This window comes from Tamandua tetradactyla, chromosome 14 (assembly GCF_023851605.1).
Source record: "Tamandua tetradactyla isolate mTamTet1 chromosome 14, mTamTet1.pri, whole genome shotgun sequence".
In the NCBI taxonomy this organism is placed as follows: Eukaryota; Metazoa; Chordata; class Mammalia; order Pilosa; family Myrmecophagidae; genus Tamandua; species Tamandua tetradactyla.
In genome coordinates this window covers 58,982,723-59,010,510 of record NC_135340.1, presented here as the reverse complement: position 1 = coordinate 59,010,510, position 27,788 = coordinate 58,982,723, and the positions used below count along the sequence as shown (strand labels likewise).

Genomic DNA, 27,788 nt, shown 5'->3' with positions numbered 1-27,788 from the left:
AGAGAAGTGTCTTTACTTTGGTTTAGTATTTTACTTAAGTTTCGTTCTCTGTAATAGGCATGAAATTTACCCTGTCTTCCCAGGTCTTGGAAAGCCCAGTTAATATCATTGAATGAAACAATAAGGAGCTCTCAACTGCAGGTTTCCCGTTGTGCTCCCTGGTTCCAGGATATTTTGCATTTGGAGTCCTCTGAAACTGGTAACCTCAGTACCAGTGTGCCAAGCTGGGCCTTCACCCCACAGGGCATGTGTGACCAGTATAATTTTCTACTGAAAGATCGTGCCAAGACCAGTGATCCAGAAAGGCCATGGAAGATAATGCATATCAGTGAACAGGAGAAACTTGTAGAGTTTGAATGTGTGTCTGTGACAGAATTCACTGTACTGTTTACTTGGGCAGCAAAAAGAAAAGGCCACTGTATTGCCGTCTGCAATTTGGAGACTCAAGGCATACAGTATTTTTCCCTTGGTAAAAAGTGTATTCCTGTAGAGAGTGGTGGAGACCAGCAGCCATTCCTTGTTCTGACAGGTGAGAATACCTTGTATGAGATTGAAATCCATTGTTGAAAGTGTCCTTTGTTGATGTATTTTATTTCTGCTGCCCTCCTGGTGTTAGTGCCTCCTCTTATGTCTAGGTGGTAGTCTTTCATTTAGGAAATTTGGTGTTACTCTTGGTAACTTCATCTCTTATGTTTTGATTTTTAAATAAGGTGATTTCTGTCCAGTTAAATGCTAAGATAGTAAGTCAGAGAAAATGTAATGATAAAGTTTGCTTCCAACACTGAGTGTTTTCACTTTACTTCAGAGTGTGCAAGAGGTTGCAAACTGGCTGTTCATGGGCCATATATGAACTGTGGATTTTATTTTGTTTGACTTATGCTATTTAGACCCACTCAAAGCTTTTTAAAAAAATATTTGATTTATTATAAATATGTAAAATTAGAGGACTTCACAGAAAAAATCTGGACTTCTAGCTGTGATTGAAAAACTAAAAGATCTGACAACACTGAACATGCATTCGTTAGTCAATTATGGGTTGGAGCTGAGTTTCAGTTGAGCTCTTCAGATGGGCCATTTTCTTTCCAGTTATGTTTTTCTTACACTTCTCTCCTCACTCGCTTCGTCCCTGTAGGTATTTGGACTTTATATATCAGATATACGTTCATTCAGCATTTATGCTATATCTTCCTACAAAGGTTTTGAACACTGTAATTGAACTAACCGCATGTTTCTTCTTCAGTATGCATGTTTTGTAATCATGTATTTCTGTGTTTCAGGAGCATGCTTTTAATTGCTGCATTTTAGTAAACCAGTAATCTAACATCTTTGTAAATATTTAAAGATTCTAGGTATTGCTTGTGCAAGATAATACTAAGTAGAAATGTGGACTTTAGTGCTGTTTTGTAGGATGCATTACTCTTTTGAGAATTTACCTTGCGGTCTGTGTTTTAAAAATAAAACTTTAAAAATGTTGAAGTGGGGGGTGGTTCAGGGGTAGTTCAGTGGTAGACTTCTTGCCCGCGATGCAGGAGGCCCAGGTTCAATTCCCAGAGCCTATACATATCAAAAAAAAAAAAAAAAAGTTGAAGGGGGAGAAAGGAATAAAGGTGTATCATTCTGTTGTCAACAATATTTTTAAAACCCCCATTCCACCAAATTAAGAAAAAGCTACTCTATTTAGATCCTGGGAAGCCTTGTGTAACCAACCTAAATGTCTGTAAGCAGAGATATAGAAAAGACTCCCTTCTCCCTGGCTCCCCAGCCTCCAAATCAGTTATTTGACCATTAAGTTAAAAATGTTGTATCATTTCCACAAATAAACTGCCCTATTATTCAAATAGAAAAATAAGATATTGAAAAATCAGGATGAATTAAGTTCATAATAGTGTATCAAGCCCAGTAAATATATTTTTAATTATCTTACACAAGTATTGCATACTTAGAAACCTCATCTATGTGCTAATAATTCATTAAAGCTAACCTTTTATTTTTCCTGTAGAAACTGGACTTTCTCTGATTTTATTTGGTTTAACTCAAGAGGAGTTTTTGAATAGACTAATGATCCATGGAAGTGCCAGCACTGTGGACTTTCTTTGTCATCTCAATGCTTGGGGGAGGTGCTCAATCCCCATGCATGCTCTAGAGGTAACAGAATTCAATGATTGTAGGACTTTGCTTGATTATTTTCTGTCACATATTCTTACTTGACTGAGGATTTGAGAAAATTGATTTAACCTAGTAGCAAAAGAACTATAATCTTGACCCATTTATTTGCTCTGCCTGTTTCATTACCTAGGTAATTTTGCTTAGCTGTTTAACCCTTTTGCTTTAAAAAAATATGAGCTAATAATGAAACTTAGTAAAGAAAGAGAAAAGTTACAGAAATGGAGTGGGCTGATGGGACTAAAGGAAGTGGAAGCAAGCTATTGAAATCTTGAACTGGGAAGATCTCTTATTCCTACTTTATCCTCCTTACTCTTCTAATCCAACTTTGGAAGGGTCATAAAATAACCTGAATTCAGGTAGCATTTTACAGTTCACAAATGCTCTTTCATGTATTTTACCTAATTTTGTCCTGAAACAACCCCATGATATGAGATGGGCCGTTTTTATTCGCCTCATTTTTAGAGATGAAAAACTTAGGTTTAGAGTTATTGAATGATTGTCCTACAGCCAAACCAACTAAAAACAGGAGCTAGAATCAAAGTCAGAGCACTTTGTACTAAACCACACAGCCCCTGAAAGGGCAAAATCTCGATGTTATGTTATATGCCAGGTTTTTTTCCTAAATAACTTTATTGAGTTAAATAAATATATGTTCATGTTATATGCCAGGTTTTTTTCCTAAATAACTTTATTGAGCTAAAATTCACATACTGTAAAATTTACCATTTTAAGGTTGACAATTCAGTGGTTTTTAGTATGTTCAGGATTGTGTAACAACTACCACTATTTTAATTACAGAACATTTTTGTCACCTCTGAAAGAAATCCTATATCCATTAGCAGTCACTCCCCAATCTTCACTAAGCTCCCTGCTCCCCACTCTTCACTAAGTCCCTGGCAACCACTCTTCTTTCTGTCTCTATGGATCTCCCTATTTTGGACATTTCATATCATATAATATATAGCTTTTTCTGCCCGGCTTTTTTCTCTTAACATAATATATTCATCCATATTACAGCATGTACCAGTATTATTTCCTTTTTATGGCTGAATGATAATTCATTGCATGGATATAACACATTTTACTTATCTGTTCATCAGTTAATGGACATTTGGGTTGATTCCACTTTGGGGCTATTGTGATTAATGTTGCTATGAACATTTATGTACAAAGCTTTTGTTTTGATGTAAGTTTTCATTTTTCTTGGGTATATACGAATGGAATTAATTTTGTATGTTTACCTTTTTTTAATTTTTATTTTTTATTGATATATATTCTCATATCATGTAATCATCCAAAGTGTACAATCAGTGGTTCATAGTATCATCATATAGCTGTGCATTTATCACAATTGACTTTGTGTGTGTGTGTGTGTGAAAAATAACATATATACAAAAAAGCAATAAATTTCAAAGCACATTGCAACAATTAGTTGTAGAACAGATTTCAGAGTTTGTTATGGGTTACAATGCCACAATTTTTGGTTTTTACTTCTAGCTGCTCCAAGATCCTGGAGACGAAAAGAAATATCAGTATAAAGAATTCAGCAGTCATATTCATTTGTTAAACCCTACCTTCTCTGTGTAACTTCACCATCATCTTTGATCTTTCTATCCCACTCTTTAGGAGTATTTGGTCTATGCCATGTTGGAAGAGGCTTACATTAATATGGGATGGGGGATGGAATTAGTTGATGCTCTGGAGAGACTGGCCCCTCTGCATTTCAGGACTTATCTGGTCCAGGGACCCATCTGGATGTTGTAGGTTTCTGAAATGTCATCCCAGTGCATGAAACCTTTGTAGAATTTTATATAATGCCCTAGGTGTTCTTTAGGATTGGTAGGAATGGTTTTGGTTGGCAAGTTATGGTAGGTAGCAGTGTCTAACTGAAGCTTACGTAAGAGTGACTCCAGAGTAGCCATTCGACTCTATTATTACACTTCTTTTTTCCCTTTTTTCAGGATGCAATTGTTGATCCCAAGGTGCCAGCGATCAACTCTTTGTATGAGATTCATACTTTTGCTCATCCCTGGGAGTCATCTCCCATGCCACCAGGGAGACTTTTACCCCTGGTTGTCATATCCCACCTAGAGGGAAGGGCAGTGATTTTACTTTCAGAGTTGGGCTTAGAGAGAGAGAGGCCACATCTGAGCAACAAAAGAGGTCCTCCAGAAGTAATGTTTAGGCATACCTATAGGTAGGCTAAGCTTCCGTGCTACATACATAAGCTTCACAAGAGCAAGCCTCGAGATCAAGGGCTTGGCCTATTGATTTGGTTGTCCCTAATGTTTGACACAGTATCAGAGGTTTCCCTGGTGTTAAGGTTTAATAGTTCCATATTTTTTCTCCCATCCCTTAAGGGACTTTACCAGTGCACTTTTTTTTTTTTTCGGGTACATGGTCTGGGAATTGAACCTGGGTTTCCCACATGAAGGGTGAGCATTCTACCACTGAACCGCTTTACCAATACTTTTTGATTAATATATGAATTAATCTGCTTAATATATTCTGGGATGTATCTAGGCATTACATTAAGCTGTACAGGATTAAAGGCTCTCATTCTTATTCTTGGCTCCCTGTGTTTGGATTGTTAAATTGATCTATCCGGACAGGATGAGTTAGATTATGTGTTACTGAAAATTTAGGTTCTGGACAAAATAAACCTTTCTTCCTTTGGTCTCAAAGAGTAGATGAGGTTCTAGAATATTGACAATGTCTTCCTTACCCCTGTATTCTGAATTATCTTAAACCTGACCTGATCAGCTTCTCCTCTTTTTTAATATAGGCATTTAGGGCAGTAAATTTCCCCCTCAGTACAGCCTTTGCTGCATTCCATAAGTTCTGATGTATTATGTTCTCATTTTCATTCATTTCCAGATAGCTACTGACTTATCTAGCAATTTCTTCTTTGATCTACTGGTTGTTTAAGAGTGTGTTATTAAATCTCCATTTATTTGTGACAGTTCTTTTCTTTGGTAGTTATTGATTTCCAGCTTCATTCTGTGGTGATCAGAGAAAGTGCTTTGAATAATTTCATTGTTTTAAAATTTATAAAGACCTGTTTTGTGCCCCAGCATATGATCTATCCGTGAATATGTTTAACTTTTTAAGGAACTGCCACATTGTTTTCCAAAATGTCTGCACCATTTTGCATTCCCACCAGCAGTGTATGAGGTTTCCAGTTTCTCCACATCCTCACCAATTCCTGTTATTGTCTGTCTTTTTTATTATAGCTATCCTAGTGGATGTGAAGTAGCACCTCAGTGTGGTTTTGACATGCATTTCCCTAATGACTTACATTTCCATAATTAGACTGAACATATTTTCATGTGCATAACTATTATCCATTTTTGTCTCTTTTTCTGGAAAAATGTCTATTCAGGTCCTTTGGCCATTTTAAAAATTGGTTATTTGTCCTTTCGTTGTTGAGTTGTAGTTCTTTACATATTCTGAATATTAGACTCTCATCAAATATATGATTTGCAAATTTCTCCTTCTTGTTCATTTGCTAATGTCCTGTGCACAGAAGTTTTAAATTTTAATGAAGTCTAATTTATATATTTTTCTTTTGTCGCTTGTTCTTTGGGATCATATCTGAGAAACCATTACCTATTCTGAGGTTATGAAGATTTACTCCTGTATTTTCTTCTAAGAGTTGTACAGTTTTAGCTCTTACATTTAGGTCTTTGGTGCATTTTGAGTTAGTTTTTTGTGTGAAGTCTGAGGTAGAGGCCAAGCATCCGTCATACTTTTGCATGTGGATATCCAGTTGTCTCAGCACCATTTGTTGTAATGGGGCTGTCTTGCCAGCCTTGTCAGAAATCAGTTGTCCATAAATACAGGATTTTATTTCTGGATTCTCAATTCTGTTCAATTGCTCTATATGCCAATACCATACTGTCTTGATTGCTATAGCTTAGTAGTGTGTGTCAACTTTTTGTAAATTGTTGTACATATATCCCTCAGTGTCTTAGGGGAGTCATATAACTTTTTCTCTTTATAATATGATTGTTTTTAACAGTTTGATTTTAGCTTGGTTAACATGACTTAAGGCTATTCTTTAGATGCTTTTAACATTTTCCATTTCAGTTGTTACACTTTGAAAAATTTAGGGAAAACTTAACTTTTTTATATGATAAAATCCATTGTAGGGGTGCACAGGTGTTTCAGTGGTAGAATGCTCACCTTCCATACAAGAGACCCAGGTTCAATTCCCGGACCACGTAGCCCCAAAAAAACAAAATGAAAAAATCTATTGTAGAAAATTTGGGTACTAAAGGAAAAAAAAGAAATTTAAATCACCGATAAAGCTACCACCCCAAAATAACCATCCTTACTATTTGGAGATATTTCCTTATGGTTTGTTTTCCTATGTATTAATATTAATAATAAATAAGCAAAGTGTTACCTCATGAATTTTATCAATTCTGTAGATAAATACCATCATTATCCACACCTTATAGATGGGGGAACTGAGGCAGAGTGAGATTATGAAACCTAATCCAGATATATGTAAGCAGTAGGGGTTAGAGCCAGGATTTGAAATCAAACAATGTGTTTCCCAAGTCTATGCCCTTATACAATGTATACAATGCATACATATGCGTGAGCTAAATTATCGGTATTGCGTGATATATACAGCATCATTTTGCCTTAGTCTCCTTATCCCCACTTACAAATGAGTAATATGTATGATTTACACACTATGATAAATAAATACTTCTCTACCCACTCGCCAGGCAAGAAATAGAATATCACCAATATCTTTGAAGCCTTTTATGTGCCTTTTCCTGACTCTACTATCTTTTCTTGCCCAGCGCCAGAGTTAACCACCATTCTGAAGCTTTTTATCCATTTCCTTGCTGCTTTTTATCCATTTCCTTGCTGTTATACTACATATAAAGACAACCCTAAATGATGCTGTTTAGTTTTGCCTATCATTAAATTTTGTATAAAATGGAATCATATTTTATGTATTCTTTTGAGACTTGCTTCTTTTTCACTCAGCCAACATGATTTTTTGTGATTCATCCATGTTAATATGTTTAACTGTAGTTCATTCAGATTCACTGCTGTGTAAAATTTTATTGATAGATATATCTTTGTTTATCCATCATTTAGGTTGTTTCTAGATTTTTACTGTAATAATGTTGCTGTGAGCAGTTTCTTAAATATCTGCTGTAGCACATATGCAGGAGTACTGTTGGTGGGAGTAGAATTGCTGGATCAATAGGGAATGTGCATTTTTAACTCTACTAAATAACGTATAATTTTCCAAAGTTATTTTAACACTTTATGCTCTTACGAGCAATATATGTGAGTTTTCATCATCGCGTGTCCTTGCCAACATTTGGGATAGCCAGATTAATTTTTTTTTTTTTATCAGTCTGACGATGAGTTTTAATTTGCATTTTCCTGAGTAAAGTTGAGCATATTTTAATATATTTACTGGATATTTGAAATTCCTTTGTGAAGCGATTGTTCAAGTCATTTATCTGTTTTTCTCTTGGGATATTGTCTTTTTCTTATTGGTTTGTAGCATTTGCTATATTCTAAATAGCAGTCCTTTGTTATATGCATGGTAAATATATTCTGGTTTGTGGGTTGTTTTTAACTGTCTTCATGTGGTCTTTAATTTTGATGTAGTTCTTAATGTAGTCTTATTAATCAATCTTTTCCTCCATGATTTTTGCTCTTTGTGACTTGAGGTCATAAAATTTTGACTTCCCCACACTTAAGTCCTTTATCCTTTTGGAAATGTGTTTATATATGTTGTGAGGTAGTGACCTATTGTAATATTTTCCCATTTTGATAACCATCTGTCTCAGTATCACTGATCTGAAATGTATTAGGTTCCTATATATGCATGAGTTTGTTTCTGAGCTCTGTATTCTGATCCATTGGTCTTTGCCTCTCCCTGGACTGCTGATTCCTTTGTGTCTTAATTATATAGAATTAAAATAAAGGCAAATTCCCTCCACCTTGTTCTTCTTCAGGAGTATCTTTATTATTCTCTTTAATTCTCTGCCATACGTTAGGATCAGCTTGTCAAATTCTATGAAGAACTATTAGGATTTTGATTGGAATTACATTAAATCTATATGCCAAGTTGGGGAGAACTGACTTCTTTAAGATATTAAATCTTCCTATCCAAAACAAAGTTTATTCCCCCATTTTTTGGGTCTTCGTTAATGTCTTTCAGTTGTTTTTAAAATTTTGCCATAAAGACTTGACATCTTTTGTTAGCTTTAATCTTGGTATATATTTATATAAACACACACACATGTGTATGTTTATGTGAGTCTATATATATTTAAATATACTATATACATGTCTCTATTGCTATTGTAGGTGGTTTGGTTTTTTTTGTTTGGGTGCATGGGCCATGAATCGGGTCTTCTGCATGGCAGGCGAGCATTCTATATAAATAGTTTGTTTTTAAATTACATTTTCTGTTTCTTACCAGTGTAAAAAAAATAACTTTTATATGTTAATTTTTATATCCAGCAGATTTCTAAATTAATCTTATTAATCATAATTTATCTTTCAGATTTTATCAAAATTTCTGTGTAATCTACATAGCACATTGCAATAATACAATTTTGTTTCTTCTCTTCAAATTCTTATTCTTTTTGCTTCTTTTTCCTATCTTACTGTGCAGGCTGGGACCTCTAATATGTTATCAGGCAGAAATGGTAGTAGGTATCCTTATCTTATTTCTGATTTAAAAAAAAATTCCTTCAGTGTCTCATTTTTAACTGTGATTGCTGTGTGTGTGTGTTAAAATACTCTTTTTTTTAAGGTTGTTAGTTCCCCTTCTTTTCCCAGCTGTGCATTTTGATCATGAATGGGTATTGAATTTTATCGAATGCTTTTTCTGAATCTATTAAGATAATCATATGAATCATCTCCTATAATCTACTACTGTAATGACTCACGTTAATAGATTTAATTATTTTTATTGTGAAATATAACATGTATGAAAAATTTTGTAGAACATTTGAACAGTTTAACAAATAATTACAAAGCAAAAAAGAAAATACAACATTCCTAACTCCAGAAGAGCCTGTGTGCTGTCTACTAGTTTGGAAATCAGACATTCAGTTTCTGTTCTTTTAGAGGTTATCCTAGAAATTACAACATGCATATTTAATTTATAAAATATAAAGTTAATACTTTTATCCTTCTAGATAATACAAGTCCTTTTGATAGTTTAATTTCATTTAACCCATTTCAGTTTATATTATTGTTGTCTTTACATTTTTTAAAACCACATTAGACATTATCATTATTGTATATTTAGGTTAATTTCCTTTTATACAGACATTATACATTTTCCTTACTGTTCATTCCTTTTTGCATTTTAGGCCCTCCTTCTACCTGAAGAGGGAAGGAATTTCCTTTAGTGAGAGTCTGACTATCTGATGTCTTTTTTGCTCTCATTTGAAGGATACTTCTGTTGGGTATAGAATTTTAGGTAGACAATTGTTTTCTTTCAGCATGTTAACTTTCTCCTCTCTTTTGGATCCTGTTGTCATTGAGAAGTTAGCTGTTGTTCCTTTGAGAGTGATTTTTTTTTTATTCTTGGGCTACTCTAATAATCTTTTCTTTGTCTTTGGTGTTCTGCATTCACTATGATTTTATATCTCACTAATGCATCATGCATGGCCCTCAGTTGGAAAAAGATTGATTCATCAGATACTAATTCTTTAAAATTTAAGACTCAGTCTATAGACTAGTAAGAACTCAGTTTTCATAAATGTTCCAGGTGCTTAAAAATTGAATGCATGTTTTCCATTTGTCACATTAGTACTTTGATCAAAAGTATCCTTTCCTCAGTATTGCTTAACCTCTATGTTTCTTTGCTGTATTGTGGATAATTTCTTCTTTTCTCTTTCCCTGCCCACTATTTCTCTCTTTAGCCATGGCTAATCAGCTTTTAAGCACATCAGTTGAGCTTTTAATTTCAATTTTTATATTTTTTTAATTTTGTAATTACTACTTGGTCATTGTTTTAACAAGAAATTTTTCAGATCTTCAGAAAAATGCAAGTGTAGCATAATGAACATCCATTTACCCTTGCCTAGGTTGACCAGCTGTTAGCATTTTGCCCCAGTTCTTTTGTCCGTGTACTTTTATATTCTGAACCATTTCAAAGTTGCAAACATCAAAACCCTTCACTCCTAAGTACTTTAGTATGGATCTCTTATGAAAAGAGTATTTTCTTATTTAAACATACATAGTTCAGTTTTTTCTCTGCCTCCCCAGAACCAAGGCATAAGCATGTTCTGTAATGGTCTCCATCTAGGGGCAGTAACTTTTCATAGGGTGTCACCTTTGTGTGGGCCCTAGGTTTGTCCTGTCTTTTCTTCCTCCATGTATAACTTCTACCAACATCTCTCACCCACAACCTGCCTGGCCTTCTCGCACCCCAAATTCTAGACCAGGAATATCTTCGTCACTTGGAGACCTATTAGAAGCTGTTAGAAATGCAAATTCTCAGACCCACACCAGACCTACTAACTCAGAAACTTTGGAGGCAGACCTTGCAATCCATAGTTTATCAAGCTCTCAGGTAATTGTTATGCATACTGCTTTAGGTTAGGGGTAGCAAATTTTTCTGTAAAAGGCCAGATATTAAATATTTTAGGTTTGTGTGCCTTGTGATCTCTGTTGCAACCATTCGAGTCAGCCATAGTAGCCACTGACAGTATGTAAACAAACAGGTGTGACTGTGTTCCCATGAAACTTTGTTTTCAGAAACCAGCCAAAAGCAGAATTTGGTAAGTAGGGTTATTTTTCAACTCTGTACTTTATGCAGTCAGAGATTTGCACATGCCTTTAGACAGCTGTTGGTCTTGGAGCTCAGTTACTTTGTTGGATTTGTCTTTCTCCTTGTTTTTGTCCCCTGCAGATTTCCTTCACTTTCTTGCCACCTTAACTGAGCATTTAAAGACAGGTATTTTTTGAAATCCATGATTTTTAGATGTTCTATATAGAAATGCTTCTCAGGATGTCTAGTGAGGACTGAGTCTACTTATTCTGCTTTTTTCTCTTAACATATTGTGCTGCTTTAACATTTTAATGCAGATAGTTGATAATTTAGCTATAAGGATGATTCCCAAGTACCTAGCTTTGAATGGTTTAGATTACAGAATAGTATGGCTGGAAAGATTTATCTAGTCTAACCCCCTGCTTCTATTAAAGCAGAAATGGATATTCAGAAAAGTTAGAGTGATTTGCCCCAGATTACATAGTTAGTCACTGTCAGAATCTTCACTAGAACCCAACTTTTTATAAAAAATAAATATCTCCTGTTTCCTTCAATCTCAGCACATTAAGTTCTAAAGTTAAAATATATATATATATATATATATATATATAAAACTCCTGATTTTTTTTTCCCTATCTTTTTCTACTATAATTTTTATTTTCTTCTGATTCCCCCCCTTTCAGGCTGGGATAGAAAATCGTCAGCTAGACACAGTAGATTTCTTTTTGAAGAGCAAGGAAAATCTTTTCAATCCATCCTCAAGTTCTTCTGTACCTGTTCAGTTCGATCATTTCCCAACCCATTTATATTTAAGAAGTAAGTAGAATAAAAATTTCTACATTTGTATTTATTATTTTGTCTTTTTAATCTTTCAAATTGCTGTTGTATTTTCTGATGATTTATTTATTTGCCAAAACTCAATCATAGGATTTTATATACTTTGTGGGAAAATCTGAGAAAGTTGTTAGCATTTATAAATGGTCTCATCCTAAGTGGGGTATTTATTGCTCATATCCTGTACTGTATTTCACAATTTGGTATGGAGTGGAGGGGGTTCTGTTAGCATTTATATGGTCTTTATTCACTTTGCCTGGTGTTTGGTGGTGAGTGATTTCTTCTCTCTCCACTCTAAGCTGAGCTGCTCTGCTCTAAAGGATGGGAATAGGGCTGGGAATCAGAATCATGGATGTAGTTTTATCTGCTCAGGAAAACTGGTGTTTCCCATCATTCTCACTCACCCTGATACAATCCTAGAGGTAGCCCAGTATTGAGATAAACAGGAATCACTTCATTAGTGCCTTCAGCTAGCTACTGGAGAAGGCTTAAGGAACCCATACTCATTGATTTCACCTGCTTGTTAAAGAGCATGGCTTTGGAATCAGACAGGTAAGTTCAAACTTTGGTTCTGCCACTTACTTTCCAAATTAGCTTAGGCCAAGTTATTTCTCCTCTCTGAATCTCAGTTTCCTCATCTGTGAAAAGGGCAATATCATACCTACCTCTTGGGTTTTGGGAAGGAATAAAAATAAGATAGCATTTATAAAATACTAAGTACAATACATAAGCTATAGTAAGTGATCAGCATAATGGTAGTTATTAGTAATAATAATAAATAATACTGGTAGTAAATTTGAAGTAACTATGAAGTTTGCAGGTGTAAGACCATAAAAATTCTGTGAGTTTTTTGAAAATATAAAGACATTGATCCCTATTTTGTGTTTAAAAATATTGTACCATGATGTTTTGGGTTATGTTAACTTTGTTGGGAGTAGCCTGGTATTCTCCTTGTTGATATTTTTCATTCTTTCTCAGATGTAGAAGAGCTAACACCAGCATTGGATTTACTTTGTTTGGCAATTAGAGAAAGTGACTCTGAAACGCAAAGCAAACATTTTTCGGAACAGTTGCTTAATCTTACACTGTCCTTCCTTAACAAACAAATAAAGGAGCTTTTTATTCACACTGAAGGTAAGACTAGCAGCAAAGAAGGCGGCAGTTATACCATTCCTGTGTTAAGACAGAGAAGTATGTGCTCCTGTTGCATAAGAGAACGTAAGCTAGGAGTGCCATTTGTTTAAGTTAGGCAAAGGTCAGCATGTTACTGAGTGAGTAAAACTGGTTCTGATACCAAGAAAGTTGGCAGAAAGACTCTGTAGTAATTGTTATGGTGAGTGAAAAATAAAACACAGAGCTACTTGTAAATAGGAAAAACCTCAAGCATTTATCCTTTAAAATTTGAAAATACCGAGTTTGAATTTTGGTATTTTCTAGAATTCTTTATAATGGCTCATGGTATATTCTCTCCCCCTTTCTATTTCTTTCTATAAATATATGAAATTGGCTTATTGGTGTTTTCCAGAGTTAGATGAACATCTGCAGAAAGGAGTGGACATTTTGACCAGCTACATTAATGAACTTCGAAATTTCATGATGAAATTTCCTTGGAAGCTAACAGATGCTGTAGATGAATTGGATGTAGATGAACTTGCTCCCCAAATAGAAGAGAATGATACGTGGGAGAAACTCAGCTTTGAGGTAACTGTGATCACTTTTTTTAATTTGCCAGATTCAGAGGATTTGAGAAAATAGAATAAACAATTGTAGAAGCTGTACACTTATAATTCTGAATCTTTGCTAAGGGTTTACTAGTTGTTACTGGTTTTGGCATGACTGGCACGACTTCACATTTATGTCTGCAAGCTCTGTTTATTTAATTCAAAACACAGATAAGATCCCTCTTAAAGCCAGATCTTCCCACTTGAATCTGGTGACAAACACCTAACCCCAAACCCATGTGAAGTGATACTCCTTCCTTGACGAGAGCCTGGTACTTTGGACTCATGCATTTGCCTATCCGCTGAATAAATCGAATTGCGGCTGTGATTAGATTTTAGGAATCTTTTTGATCTTATGACATTATTGTTTAGAAGTATGTTTGATCTGAGTCCTATCTCAGATGCTAGTTAAGACATCTTGCCAGTTAAATCAGCTTTATTTTCTATGCTCATCTGCTTGCCTTTCTTTTTAGAGTATAAGCACATCCAAAATGTGCTGTCTTCCATATGACTAGGGACTGGAAGGATCCCTCTTCTTGCATGAACCCTGTTGGCTTTGGGAAAACAAAAGCCAAAATAGCTTAACCCAGATGAGCAGATCAATAGGGAATGAAAATGATAAGTTTGAGATGCTGTCAGATCAGCAAGACTGCTGTTCTTGAGATGTAGGGATGTGGAAGTCCCTGGTATGATTGTACTTTCGGTATCTCTTATTCAGTCTCTAACCAGAAATTACTTGTTTCCTTCTGTTTCCTGTCTCCTTTACAGGTTTCTTTTCCTATTCTCCCCCCTTTAATGTTTTCCAAGGCTCCATTCATGGTCCTCTTCTCTTTTTACTCAAGATCAGTGATTTTTAACTTTTTGGGGATTATTCTCCACTTTGATGTGGATTCTGTCTCCAGAAAAATGTGTGTGAATGTGTGCACATGCAAATATACACACTTTTGCACATGGCTTAATGGGGTTTATAGACCCCTCTAAAGCCCCAAGTAGCTGCCTTCTATCCTCTGTTAGATTTAGGTGTTTAGATCTTTATTTCTTCTCACTTGGATTATAGCAGTAACCTAATGCCTCACCTTCTTGAGCCTGAATCCCTTTCAGTCCACTCTCCAAATTGCTGCTTGAATATTCTTTACTGAAATTGTGTCCTGGTCATGTCACCTCTTGCTTTTAGAGTCCTTCTGGGACTCTATATAGAAGTTTCTGGATAAAATCCTCTTCACAAATGCATCCTATGTGATGAGCTTTCTCGGTTCTTCTACTACTTTCCAACTTTTTGTCCAGTTAAATTAAGTAAACCTGGAGTTCCCTGAATGCTTGATGGTGTTTCTTGCCTTTGAGCCTCTGAGTTTAATAGTCCCTTTTTAGGCAACACCTGTCTCCCGCCCCCCCATATATCTGTAACACTTGCTTGTTTTTTAAATTTTTAGCTCATCAGTCACCTCTCATAGGAAACTAGCAGAATCTGTGTTGTCATCACCTTCATGTTCTCTGTGCCCAGCCCAAAATCTAGTAGTAGATTTTCAATAAAATCTCTTAGTAGGTACTCAATGAAAGAGTAAGCCCCATGGTAATAATCATAATAAAGAAATAAAAAAGAACTTAAAATGAGACAAATGTTTTTCTTCCTTTTCCTAGGAAGTTATTGCCAATGCCATTTTAAGCAACAAAATACCAGAGGCGCAAACCTTCTTCAGGACTAATGGTCATTCTGCTCAAAGACTTGAGGAGCTAATTAGAATAGGCCTAGATCTGGTCTTTGACAGGTTAAAACATAACAATATAAAGGAAGCCTCTGAACTTTTGAAGAATATGGTGAGTGACGTAATCTGTCCAATCTTGAAGTCTCTAATATAAGAAAAACTCTCTATGTATTTCATATAACTTCTAGTTAATGAAAGAATTAATTTAGATTCATAGTTGTGTCACAAACCAAGAAATTCGTGTAGCCTTTACTATTGAATAATAATGGCATTAATATTGAGAAATATTCTTTGGTACTGAGGACTCTCTTAAAGAGATTTTTAAATGACTTTTCCATTGTCTGCTTTATGCCGAAGTGTGGTTAGGAGCAAACGTTTTTCTTAGCAGGCTTTGCAGGTTGTTAAAGGTTGTACAAGACCTCATTGTTGATGGGGGCACATTTTATATTGTTCATGTGACCCCTTACTTCTCCCTTTGAACTTCCTAGTGAATTGCACCTTTGCTGAGCCTTTGTGCTCCATGATTTAAGAAGGAACAGTCCTAGAAGTAGGGCTCCAGGACTAAGCTGAGATTTGGCCTTAATCTTCATGATTGGGGTCTTGCCCATGGTAACTTTCTGTAAGTGCAGACAAATAAGACTATGTAAAGGGTTGTTATTGTGTTGGACTCTGATTCTAAGTGGATTACCGTAGCAGGTTCCTGTAATCTTGGTCCTTTGGTAGCCTGGCATTATCTTAGAGTCCTATGTGCTACATATGCCCTTTGATAAGATGCTTAAGGACTTTAGGGATAGGCAGTAAATATGTAAGATAAATGTAGGATAATGAATGCTTGCAAGAGCAGAAAAGCTATGGGATTCTGACAATACATATCTATAAGAGAGTACTTCTTTATCCAATATTTATCTATGTTAAAAAGAAAAAGGCCCATTGCAAAATGTACTTTTCCTCCCTTTATTTATTTTAGGGCTTTGATGTAAAAGACCAATTGCTGAAGATATGCTTCTATACAACTGATAAAAATATACGAGACTTTTTGGTAGGTAAAGGTGAGACTGTTCTTGTTTTCTGGAGAATCTTGGTGAAATTTAAAAGTGAATAAATTTAATATTCAACTAGTATCACATAAGTAAAAGTGTGATGATCCCATCAGTTTTTAAAAAATGATTATTTTACACTTTTGGTGAAGTGAAATTTGTGTGTGTGTATGTGTATATATATATGTATATATATATAAGAAATTCAAAATAAAATTCTTTCATGGCATTTAATGTCATGACATTCATTCTTGCAAATGTCCTTGATTTTTGTGAGGTCACTACTTTAATTATTTTTTGTTCAAGATTGAAATTTTAAAAGGAAAAAAATATTTTTCTGAAAAAGAAGAAAAAACTGTAGACTTTGTGCATCGAGCTGAGAAGTTTTATTCAGGACATTCCCAAGAAAACCTGCAGATACAGTCTTTTCCCAGGTAGTCTTATTGTCTCCTATTGATAACATGGGAAGAATGTTGTAGACAGTGTTTAGTTTGTAATTGTTGTTGAGCATGGGTACCTTATGTGATACTGAGCTTACATTCCCCATGCAGATAAAACTTACATTAAAATATGCCATCCTAGAAGGGACTCAGGAATTTCCTGTCATTTTAATATTTTCATAATCATATATATAATTTTAAGATATTAAATGCAAAATTAAGACTATTGAATTATGTGCTTCCCAAAGAGTAGGAATTCTGAAGTAGATATAAAGGAAGGATGCTTTTTTTTCTCCAAAATTAAAAAGAAATTGTATCCCTGTTTTTAGGTATTGGATGAAGAAACAAGATTTTTCCAAGTACAAATCTGTTTTGGACTCAGTCCTAAAGTATCATAAAGAGGAATTTAATAAACAGGACCATAGAATTGTGTTAAATTGGGCTCAGTGGTGGGATCAACAAACACAAGAATCCATCCTTCTCCCCAGGATAAATACAGAAGGCAAGTGTGAGAGAACCTAAAATTTGAACATATTGAATGAGAATTAAATGAGATATTGGTATTTGAATATTTTGGTGTTTCTATTGTAGAACCTTTTGGGGGAGAAATATGTAGCTGCCTTCAAATATAAGTCATTGCATTAAGACCTCTTTCCTAACTTAATTTTTCTGTGAGGGGTTTATAATGTAATAGTGAGAGAGAAAAGAAATATGGCTTAGTTGGCTGAGCAGGAATGAAGATTTCAAGGTTGAGAGTTTTCATTGTAGCTTCAAAATGATATTCTTTGTTTTTTCCAAATAGTCTTTGAGCTTCTGCAGATCTCTATCACCTCAGGGCTCTGGGGAAGAACTAATGGTAGATCACCCATGTTTATAGATTCATGTTTACTGTTAAAGCCAAAGTTTTTATTTTTATTAAGGGAAAGAGAAGGGAAGAAGAGGGCTGAAAAGATGAATGAAATGCATAGCTAAAATTCCTGTTTCATTTTATTTTGTTTTTTTCTTTCTTTTTTATATTTCCAAGTTTCATTTTAACCACTGTAGTAATAAGAAGCAACATTCAGTTCTTCTTCTGGTTATAGTATTGATTATAAAATGAACAAAGGCAATAGAGGGAAATAGTAAAAGAAGCAGATGACTTGAATAATTCATATATTATATAAGTATCTGTGTCTTGGTTGTTATATTTACTCATGTTAGCTCATTATTGAGTTACATGTCCGTAGTCAAGATTCATTGCCCCTTTAAAATGTGTTCTGCTTTTCTTGTAGAATACAAATTTTATTCTCCTGAAACCCTCTGGAGATACCTTACAGTTCACCATGATTGGTCAAGCATTATCTCATGGATTGGAGAATTTCAGACCCAGGATAGCTATGCTTCACTTCAGCAGAACAAGTGGCCCCCTCTGACTGTTGATATTATTGATCAGAATACTTCCTGCAGCAACTACATGAGGAATGAAATTTTAGATAAGCTGGCCAGGTATTGTAACTGTTAATGTAATCCCCAGTGGGCAGAATATCAGGCAGACCAATAAAAATAACACTGTAATTTTTCCTTTGACATGCCGTAAATCAAGTGCAGCATTGTTTTATATCATTTTAAAATTTAAAGGGCGCTCTCATATCCTGAAGTTTTAAAGGTCATATGCATTAAAGATCATGTGGTAGTAAATAGCTCTCAAATTCTAAATGTAGGTTCTTCCCAGAACATTTTATGTGTTTTGGTGTAGAAATGGTAAGCTGTCATTGGGGCTACAAAAAATAAGTGGCAAGAGCTGAGATGAAGATACTTTAGTATCCTGTAATCATTTCCTACTCTCCTTAGCACCTATATGCTTATGACTTTGAACTAAAAAGAACTGCTGTATTAAGAATTAGTGAAGGAAAGTAGCTCTTGAAGTATTAAGTAAAGATTTTAAACTTTTAGTTCATTTCTAAAAGTAATTGCACTAGAGTGAATCATGAACTTGCCATTTGTTTGGGTCAAAAATGGTTGGTTAGATTCGAGAATAAACTTGGAATATGTCATTGGTAACAGAGTCCAGCAGGAGTTAGAAACAGGGTAAGATAATGGGTAATTGGAGCTGAAGGGATACAGACTGTGCAACAGGACTAGATACAAAAACTCAAAAATGGACAGCACAATAATACCTAATTGTAAAGTAATCATGTTAAAATACTGAATGAAGCTGCATCTGAGCTATAGGTTTTTTTTTTTTGTCTGTTTGTTTGTTTGTCTTTTTTTTTCTTTTTTTCTTTTTTTTACTATTATTATTTTTATTTTTTTCTCTATATTAACATTCTATATCTTTTTCTGTTGTTTTGCTAGTTCTTTTCCTAAATCGATGCAAATGTACTAAAAATGATGATCATGCATCTATGTGATGATGTTAAGAATTACTGATTGCATATGTAGAGTGGAATGATTTCTAAATGTTGTGTTAATTTCTTTTTTTTTCTTTAATTAATAAAAAAAATGGTTGGTTAGTAGCAATTTCATATACCTCAACCTAATAATGTATCTTCCTAATTCATATATTTCAATATACCAGTGCTATTTACTTATACTAAAATAGTATAAGAAAAGTTAATAACATGCATGTTAATTTTTAAATTTCTTAAAATTATTCCACCCAACTTTTAAAGATGTAGAGTATGAGCTCCAGAGAAATTATGAGCTTTGCCCTAGCTAGTTACGGACTTGAATCCTTCACCCCTGACTTTCTATCCATTGTTCTTTCCATTGTACTAAATGCTCTTCTTCTTTCCTAAAAGTAAAATTTCGTAGAACTTGTATGCTTACAAAATATTTTGCTTGGTATTTGATTATTTAAAGAGCTAATATATGTATAGTATAACATGAATTATGAAATTAATGAAATCTGCAATAACAGCAGATTAAAGGGAAAAAATCATACCACTCTAGGTAATGCAGAAAAAGGTTTTGATGAAATTCAGCATCTATTCATAATAAAAACTCCTAGCAAAGAATAGACACAAACTCCTTTATCCTTTTTTTTTTTTTTTCATGGGCAGGCACCTGGAATCAAACCCAGGTCTCGGGCATGGCAGGCGAGAACTCTGCCACTGAGGCACCACTGTCTGCCCTGCAAACTCCTTTAAAGAGGTGTTTTAAAAATCTTTCTGTTCAACATAATACTTAATGGTGAAATATTACAGGTGTTGTGTCTGAGATTTGGAACAAGACAAGCCGCTTTCAGTTGTTTTTTTTTTTTTTCCTCCGCATGGGCAGGCACTGGGAATCGAATCCAGGTCTCTGGTATGGCAGGCGAGAACTCTGCCTGCTGAGCCAGCGTGGCCTGCCCTTTCAGTTGTTTTATGATCTGTAGATATAAAACTATCTCGATAAAAATTCCAGCAAGTTTTTTTGTGGGTTTGATAAGCTAATTCTAAACATTTATATGAAAATGCAAAGGAGGAAATATAATGCTGAAAAAGAAGAACTTGCCCTACCAAGTATAAAAACTTGTTCTAAACCCATAGCAGTTAGAACAGTAGGGGGTTATTGATACGAGGATAAACACATAGGGCAGTAGAACAGAAGAGTGAGCACAGAAACAGACCCATACATGTAGACTCTTTTTAAAAATGTTTGACAAAGTGGCACTGCAGAAGAGGGAGAAAAAACAATCTTTCAGTAAATAGGTCTGGGATAATTGGGGAAAAAATGAAATTAGACCATCATATATTGTGTATAAAATCAATTCCAGGTAAATTTTAAAACTTAAATATGAAATGTAAAGATGTTATAGGAGAATATCTTCATGACCTTAGGAATAGAATATGCTTCCCTAAAACAAGGCAGGCCTGAAGGGGCAAAGGAAGGGAACCGTTACTGGGACCAGGAGAGTGGCCTCTAGCAGAAGATGTCAGCAACCTGCAGTGACCTAGCACAGGAGAGGCAGGAGGATAAACACCCCATCTTCCCTTTTCTCTGACTTTTATTTCCTGATGGGGCCTCTCCTGGGCCACTCAAAACAGAATCCTTGGGACACTAAAGTTTTATGGTTCAACCCATCCAAGTGACCTTTCAAAAGACACAGAGCAGGGTGGAGAGGAGTGGAGTTTGGATCCAGAGGGGAAAGATAACCAACACACATACATATTTCACAAAAGAGGAAATACAAACAGCCAGACATATGAAAAGATGCTCTGCCTCGTTAGCAATCATGGAAATGCAAATTTATTTTACCAAAAATAGCATTAAAATGAACAAACCATAGCTGCAGGTATCAACATGGATAATTCGCACAGTGTTGAAAAGGAGTAACAACGAGAATTATATATCTAGAGTATTCTATTTTGATATTAAGTTCAAAATAGGCAAAACCTAAACCATGTGTTGTTTGAAGTTACATACATGGGTGGTAAAACTGTGAATAAAAATAAGGGAATGATTATCACAGAAGTCGGGAGAGTGTTCATCTCTGGGACCAGTGAAGGCCATGCGGTGGAGGAGGGACACACAAAGGGCTCCTACCATACAGTATTCTATTTCTTAATCTGAATGGTCGTTCCATGGTGTTTCTTTAAATTCTACACATAAATTTTCTATACTCTTTTGTATAGTGTATAAGATAGATTTAAAGTAAAAAGAAAACAATTTGTGAAAAGTAATATTTAAATGCAAATTTCTATTCTTATTTAAATTATTATGCTCTAGTTTCCTAATGATTTTGTTTGGATATTTTGGTGATTTTCTCAGTGTTCAGAGGCTTTAGCTTCAAGACCTATCTACCATTCCATGTTGTGTTCTACAGTTGAGTCAAAAACAAAGAAGTATAGATTGCTTAGATTAGGTTTTTGAAATATTTAAGTTAGCTTTAGACTCATTACTATCTATATATACTCTTAGGGTTAAAAAACCTTTACTGTTAACTAACAAAATATATGATTGAGAATGTATTTATAGAGTGAAAACTAGCAGCATTAATTTGTAAATACTTATTTTAAGTAGTTGAGACTTGAACAATGGAAGTGATTTGGTCTGCTTTGCACCTAGCAACTTTTTAACCTGTCATCCCTTAAACTTGCCCAATAGAAATGGAATTTTTCTTGCATCTGAGCTAGAAGACTTTGAACTCTTACTCTTCAGACTGAGCCGTATTGGGGGAGTGATGCAGGATACCCTATCTGTTCAAAACTACAGGACCAAGGAAGGTTGGGATTTCCACTCTCACTTCATTCTCTATTGTTTAGAACACAGTCTGCAACATCTTCTTTATGTCTACCTGGACTTTTACAAGTGAGTATGAGAATTGACTTGTCCTTGAGCAAGACTTGACATCTGTTCTTTCCATACTACTTCTGAATGTGACTTTTAGAAAGTATTGAGTGTTTACAAGAGGAATACTGATCTCTGGAAGTGGTTCTCCCCACCCCCTCTCCAAAAGTGAGTACATCTTTTAATTTAGAACTGCATTCAGCTAAATGTTTGTCACATGTTTTTTGGTTGTTTATTCTGTAACATACTGTTAACTTTTTAACTAACAAGAGTATAGAGTAAAAGAGAGGAAGATTCTAAAGGCTTATTTGGAGTATTTTCAAAGAACTAATTCTGAGCCTAATCTTGAGTCCTAGACTCTCTGTAGTTGTGGAAATGTTTTTTTTGCACATTGACTGTTTATTTTTTGTTTATTATTATTTTTTTATTGAGGAATATTCATGCCCATACATTCTGTGCATGGTGTACAATTGATGGCTGACAGTATGACCACATAGTTATGTGTTCATTACTGTGATCAGTTTTTAGAACATTTGCATCACTCTAGAAAAAGAAATAAAAAGAAAAAAGAAAAAACTCATGCATACCATACACCTTAGTCCTCCCTTTCATTGACCACTAGTGTTTCCATCTACCCAGTTTATTTTACCCTTTGTCCCCCCTATTATTTATTCATTTATTTATTATCTGTATTTTTTACTCATCTGTTCATACCCTGGATATAAAGAGCATCATACACAAGGTTTCCACAATCACACAGTCACATTGTAAACATTTTATCTTTGTACAGTCATCTTCAAGAATCTAGGCTACTAGAACACAGCAGTTTCAGGTACTTCCCTCTAGCCACTCCAATACACCATAAATTAAAAAGGGATATCTACCTAATGCATAAGAATAACCTCCAGAATAACCTGTTGACTTTGTTTGAAATCTCTCAGCCCCTGACACTTTATTTTGTCTCATTTCTCTCCTTCCCCTTTTGGTCAAAGCTTTCTCAATCTTTTGATGCTGGGTCCTGGCTTATCCTGGGCTTTTTGTCCCACCTTGACAGGGAGATTTACACCCCTGGGAGTTATGTCCTATGTAGGAGGGAGGGCAGTGAGCTCACCTGCTGAGTTGGCTTAGAGAGAGAGGTGTGGAAAGGTTTTTAAAAACCTCTTATTAAGTATGAGACCAAAGACAGAGAGGTTTATTGTGTTTAAAACCTAAGTTTTCTGTAACACACAATCTAAATCAATCTGTCGGATTGTTCAAACAACACAAACACATGGAGCCCAGAACGGTAATGAGGCCTTATAATTCTTTATAGCTTAATATAATACCTGGAGACATTCTAGGCTATGGTAGGCTGATAATTAAAAAGTATTAGTAGAGTCCCTTAAGGACTGGAGAAAAATTATGAAAATAATAAATTTTCCCATCTGGGAAACCCCTGGTACTTGCTCAAACATTAGGGACTCCCTAATAGGCCAAACCCTTGATTTTGAGGTTTGCTGTTTTGTAGCGGAGAAGCTAAGACTACCTATAATTATGCTTAAGTGCTGTTTCCAGGAAACCTCTTTGGTTGCTCACATGTGGCCTCTCTTGCTCTCTAAACCCAACTCTATGATGAGAATTAGTACCCTTCCCCTATGTGGGACATGACATTTAGGGTTGAAAGTCTCTCTGACAATGGAGCATAGCTCCCAGGGTTGAGACTGACCTCGGCACAGTGGGTGGGATGGACGATGTCTTCCAGACTAAAAGGGGGAAGAGGGACGTAACAAAATTAAGTTATCAGTGGCTAAGAGAATTCAGATGGAGTGGAGAGGCTATTCTAGAGGCTCCTCCTAGGCAAGCTTCAGCTTAATACTTCTAATTGCCATGGTTGACCATACCCCAACCATCATAATTCCTATTAATCCTAAAGAACGCCTAAAGCTGTAACTGAGACTCTACAAAAGTTTCATGTTCTGAGTTTACTTTCCTGAAACCTATAAGCTCCAGAGGGTTTCGAGGCTAGATAAGGCCTGAAACCCAGAGGGGCCAGCCTCTCCAAGAATATCAACTAATTCCATCCCCCTATCCTTTGTTGACCCCTCATTTCAACATGAAAATGTTAGAATGGGCATAGCCAGAAGACCCCTATAGATTGGGAGTAGGACCAAAGGAGAAGAGGAGTTATAATAGAGAAGATAGGATTTAACAAATGAGAATGACTTCTGAATCACTATATGGTATTTCTTTTAGCTTCCAGTGTTTTGGAGCAGCTAGAAGGAAAAACCTGAAAATGTGGGATGGTAACCTGTAGCAAACTTTGAAATCTGTTCTGTAACTACTTGTTAAGATGTACTTTGAAAATTATTGCTTTTATGTGTATATATGTTGTATTTCACAATAAAAAATGTTTTAAAAAAACTTAAGTTTGAAAATGCTAAAAAGTTTTGTTGTAAAAACAAAATATCTTAAAATATAAGGTACATGTTACTCTTACACAGAGTTGGTAAAATTTCATCATGGTTTTAGAAGGGTATGCATCTTGATCATAAACATATTTTAAATAATATCTGTCTTTGAAATTTTTTGTTTATAGATCGTAAGGAATACATAAAACAAAACACAAGAATGGGAATATTTTGTGTTATGTTTACTTTTCAATTCCAGCATCCCTTTTCTAATGCTAAATTATCAACTGAGCAAATGTGGTCTGTCTTATTCTGTATTTTATTCAGAGAGTTTATTTTTGTTTTATTTTATATATAGACTTAGTCCTCCAAATTGTCCTTTTCTGGAAAAAAAGGAATTACATGAAGCTCATCCCTGGTTTGAATTTTTAGTTCAATGTCGACAAGTTTCCAGTAATTTAACAGGTATGGGTATACTGTATTAAACACAAAAGCTTTCCTTGGTTAAATAACTTATCAATCGAGTGGCATTTAACTTGTGAACTCTTCAAATCATTTGACTTTAGTCAAATATCGGCTCATAATATAGGCTCATGCTTTATTTAAGAAGCAGGTTAGTTGTGTGCAGAGGACCGAAAGTGTTAGCCTATTCCCAGCCAAGGGAAACCAGGCTTGGAGCAGAGAGCTTGTGGGATTATATCCCATTTCCTGACATCAGTCCTGTGCTCTTTTCTCTCTTTGTATTTCTTTTATCCCACTAGTTTTTCACAGGCTTTCCACTCATTTCCTCTGCACTTTCTTTTTTACCTAGTCCATATCGGATTTCATTCTTGCAACAAATATTAAGTTCCTGCCTTGTGCCAGGATACTTGGAGAAACATCCATATTTTTGTATACTGCTTTTTCACTTAATATTGTAACATAAGAATTGTCCTGAGTCCTTAGAGGCAGTGACTATTTAAAATGTCTACATGATATTTCATTGAGTAGATAGATATACTCTTATTTACCTTACTGTTCATTCATTTTTTGGCATTGAGGCTGTTTTCAATTTTTTTTCTATTATAAGTAATAGTCTTGAATATAAAATTTTTTTCTTGCATCAGATTATTTCCTTGGTGTATGTAGGTTCCTGGATATGAAATTACTGGGTCAAAGGTAATCCTTTGAAGGTTCTTACTATAAGGCCAGATTGACTTCCAAGGGGATTGCATCATTTTATACGTGAGTTTTGGCTTCCTCACACCCTGGCCAGTTCCAATGTGTGAGGATTATTCTTTTAAATCTTTGCTGATTAATAGGTAATATGTTAATAGGCATTAACATAACAGGCATCTGAGTATTTTAAATTGCATCTCTTTATTGCTAGTAAATTAAATGTTTTTATTTATCAGATGTTTGCATTTCATCTTTTGCAGATTGGTTACTTATTTTTGTCCATTTATTGGTAGAAGTTCAGTGTTATTGGCATTAATTTGTATGAGCTCTTTGTTGAAGGCATTGATCCTTAGGTTGTCGGTTTTTTTCCCTTAGTTCATTGTTACCTTTCAATTTTCATTGCGTCAGTTTTCATTTTCAGGTAGACAGATCTTTCCTTCTTTCCTTTTGTGATGTTTTCCCACTGCTTTTAAACTTAGAAAATCTTTCTTACATGGATAAAGTTTAAAATTAATTCTTTCTCTCAGAATTATATAATTCTTAATTTAGTATTTGTTCCTCTTAAGGAAAAAAATATACTCTTTTATTTTCCAGATCCCAAATTGATCTTCCAGGCCAGCCTTGCAAATGCTCAGATATTGATTCCCAGCAATCAAGCCAGTATAAGCAGTATGCTATTGGAAGGACATACCCTCCTGGCCCTTGCTACCACAATGTATGCTCCTGGGGGTGTCAGTCAGGTATAGACATCATGTTTACCTGTTAACCTTTTTTTTTTGTATGCTGTGTGGTGGGGTCACATTTCATTATTTTTCCATGTGAGTATCCCGTTATTGCAGTACCATTTGTTGAAGTTTTGTTTGCTTGTTTCTGTGTTTTGCTTGTTTGTTTATTTTTGGGGGGGGAAGTGCATGGACCAGGAATCGAACCTGGGTCTCCTGCATGGCAGGCAAGAATTCTACCACTGAACTACCCTTGCACTCCCCTGTTATGGTTTTATAAGGCTGATTTTAAATGTATTTCATATCCTCTAAGTTGTAAGGGAACTAATGGTTTATGGAATCTCTTATTTCTTTTTTAGATTGTTTTCTAATAATCCGGAGTTTTTCTGGAAGATAGAATCAGGTTCTAATTGCTTCTGAAATCTTGGGAATTATTCTCTATTCTTTGCCGTCTTAGAGGAGTAGACTGGAACTCATAATCTTTAGCTGCCCATTTAAACTCTTCTGAAAGACCTAATGGAAATTCAGCCACTTTTACTGTTTGAGAGTATAGTGTGCCTAGTTAGAGGAAACTTACAAATGCCATTAAAATCTAATATTAGAAATTTTCTGTTGATGCTAGCTTAATTTTTGTTTGTTTGCTTGTTTTGTTTTGTTTTGTTTTATTTGCATAGGCAAATGCTGGGAATCAAACCAGATCTCCAGCTTGGCAGGCGAGAACTTTGCCTGCTAAGCCACCGTGGCCCGCCCACTGGTTTAATTTTAAACCACATCTTTTAGGTTATTACAATATATATTAACTTATATGGTTAAGTTATTCTAGTTTTTAATCACCTATCAGAAAGTAGAGTCATAACTTAGAGCTGAGAGGGAAGGACCTAGGAGGCCATCTAAGTTAAATAGCTTTCAAACATATTATAGTAGCAGTCTCTTTTTTCAAATGACTTCTCTGAAAGAAAACCATTGATCTAGCTTAGTTTCCTAATTTTGTAGATGAGGAAATTAATGCCTGATGTTATATATCTAGCCCATGTTTGCACAGCTGGTTTGTCTTAGAACTAATGCTAGAACTCTTGCTTCTGGCTCCTTGTCCAATATTGTTTTAACTACCACATACTATCTCCAGGCTAATCTGTGTCACAGGATTCCTGTGAAAAAAGTACTAAATTTTGAGAAGAGAAAAGAATTACTCTAAATTCTGTTATTTGTCTTTTACTTAGGTTGTTCAGAATAAAGAAAATGAGAACTGTTTGAAGAAAGTGGATCCCCAGCTACTGAAGATGGCATTAACTCCTTACCCCAAGTTAAAAACTGCTCTTTTCCCGCAGTACATTGCCCCTAGTGTCCTGCCACATGATATTACACTCTACCACCTTCTTCAGGTAAGTATTCAGTATCAGTGAGGATTCAGCCTGGAAAACAGAAAACACTCTGGGTCTTTCAAATGTAGGAAATTTAATATAGGGAATTGCTTACACAAGGTGATAGAAGAATGGAGAAAGCAACCCAATGATTAGCAAAGAAGGAAGTTATCAGTACCCCTAAAACTAGAAGAACAGTGCAAGGAAGCATTATTATCAGAATCCAGAGGCTGGAG

At 35.1% G+C, this 27,788-nt stretch overlaps 1 protein-coding gene and 1 non-coding gene across 4 annotated transcripts in view; one reads left to right on the top strand and one right to left on the bottom strand.

Moving 5' to 3' along the window:
• The window catches only part of SPG11 (SPG11 vesicle trafficking associated, spatacsin), a 105,023-nt gene that overhangs the window by 10,993 nt on the left and 66,242 nt on the right, over positions 1 to 27,788 (top strand). For all 3 annotated transcript variants that reach the window (XR_013162370.1, XM_077127718.1, XM_077127717.1), the window contains exons 6-19: positions 84 to 529; positions 2,000 to 2,145; positions 11,623 to 11,755; positions 12,752 to 12,907; positions 13,299 to 13,474; positions 15,133 to 15,309; positions 16,165 to 16,236; positions 16,541 to 16,668; positions 17,004 to 17,176; positions 17,946 to 18,159; positions 21,742 to 21,945; positions 24,670 to 24,776; positions 26,064 to 26,209; positions 27,412 to 27,573. Coding sequence is in view for 2 of the 3 variants with exons in the window: in XM_077127718.1 (XP_076983833.1) it covers positions 84 to 529; positions 2,000 to 2,145; positions 11,623 to 11,755; positions 12,752 to 12,907; positions 13,299 to 13,474; positions 15,133 to 15,309; positions 16,165 to 16,236; positions 16,541 to 16,668; positions 17,004 to 17,176; positions 17,946 to 18,159; positions 21,742 to 21,945; positions 24,670 to 24,776; positions 26,064 to 26,209; positions 27,412 to 27,573 (2,440 nt within the window). In the remaining variant the exon portion in view is untranslated. The remainder of the gene's footprint in view (positions 1 to 83; positions 530 to 1,999; positions 2,146 to 11,622; positions 11,756 to 12,751; positions 12,908 to 13,298; positions 13,475 to 15,132; positions 15,310 to 16,164; positions 16,237 to 16,540; positions 16,669 to 17,003; positions 17,177 to 17,945; positions 18,160 to 21,741; positions 21,946 to 24,669; positions 24,777 to 26,063; positions 26,210 to 27,411; positions 27,574 to 27,788) is intronic.
• On the bottom strand, positions 26,378 to 26,448 carry TRNAG-GCC (transfer RNA glycine (anticodon GCC)). The gene has a single exon. It is a non-coding gene; the product is annotated as a tRNA-Gly (tRNA).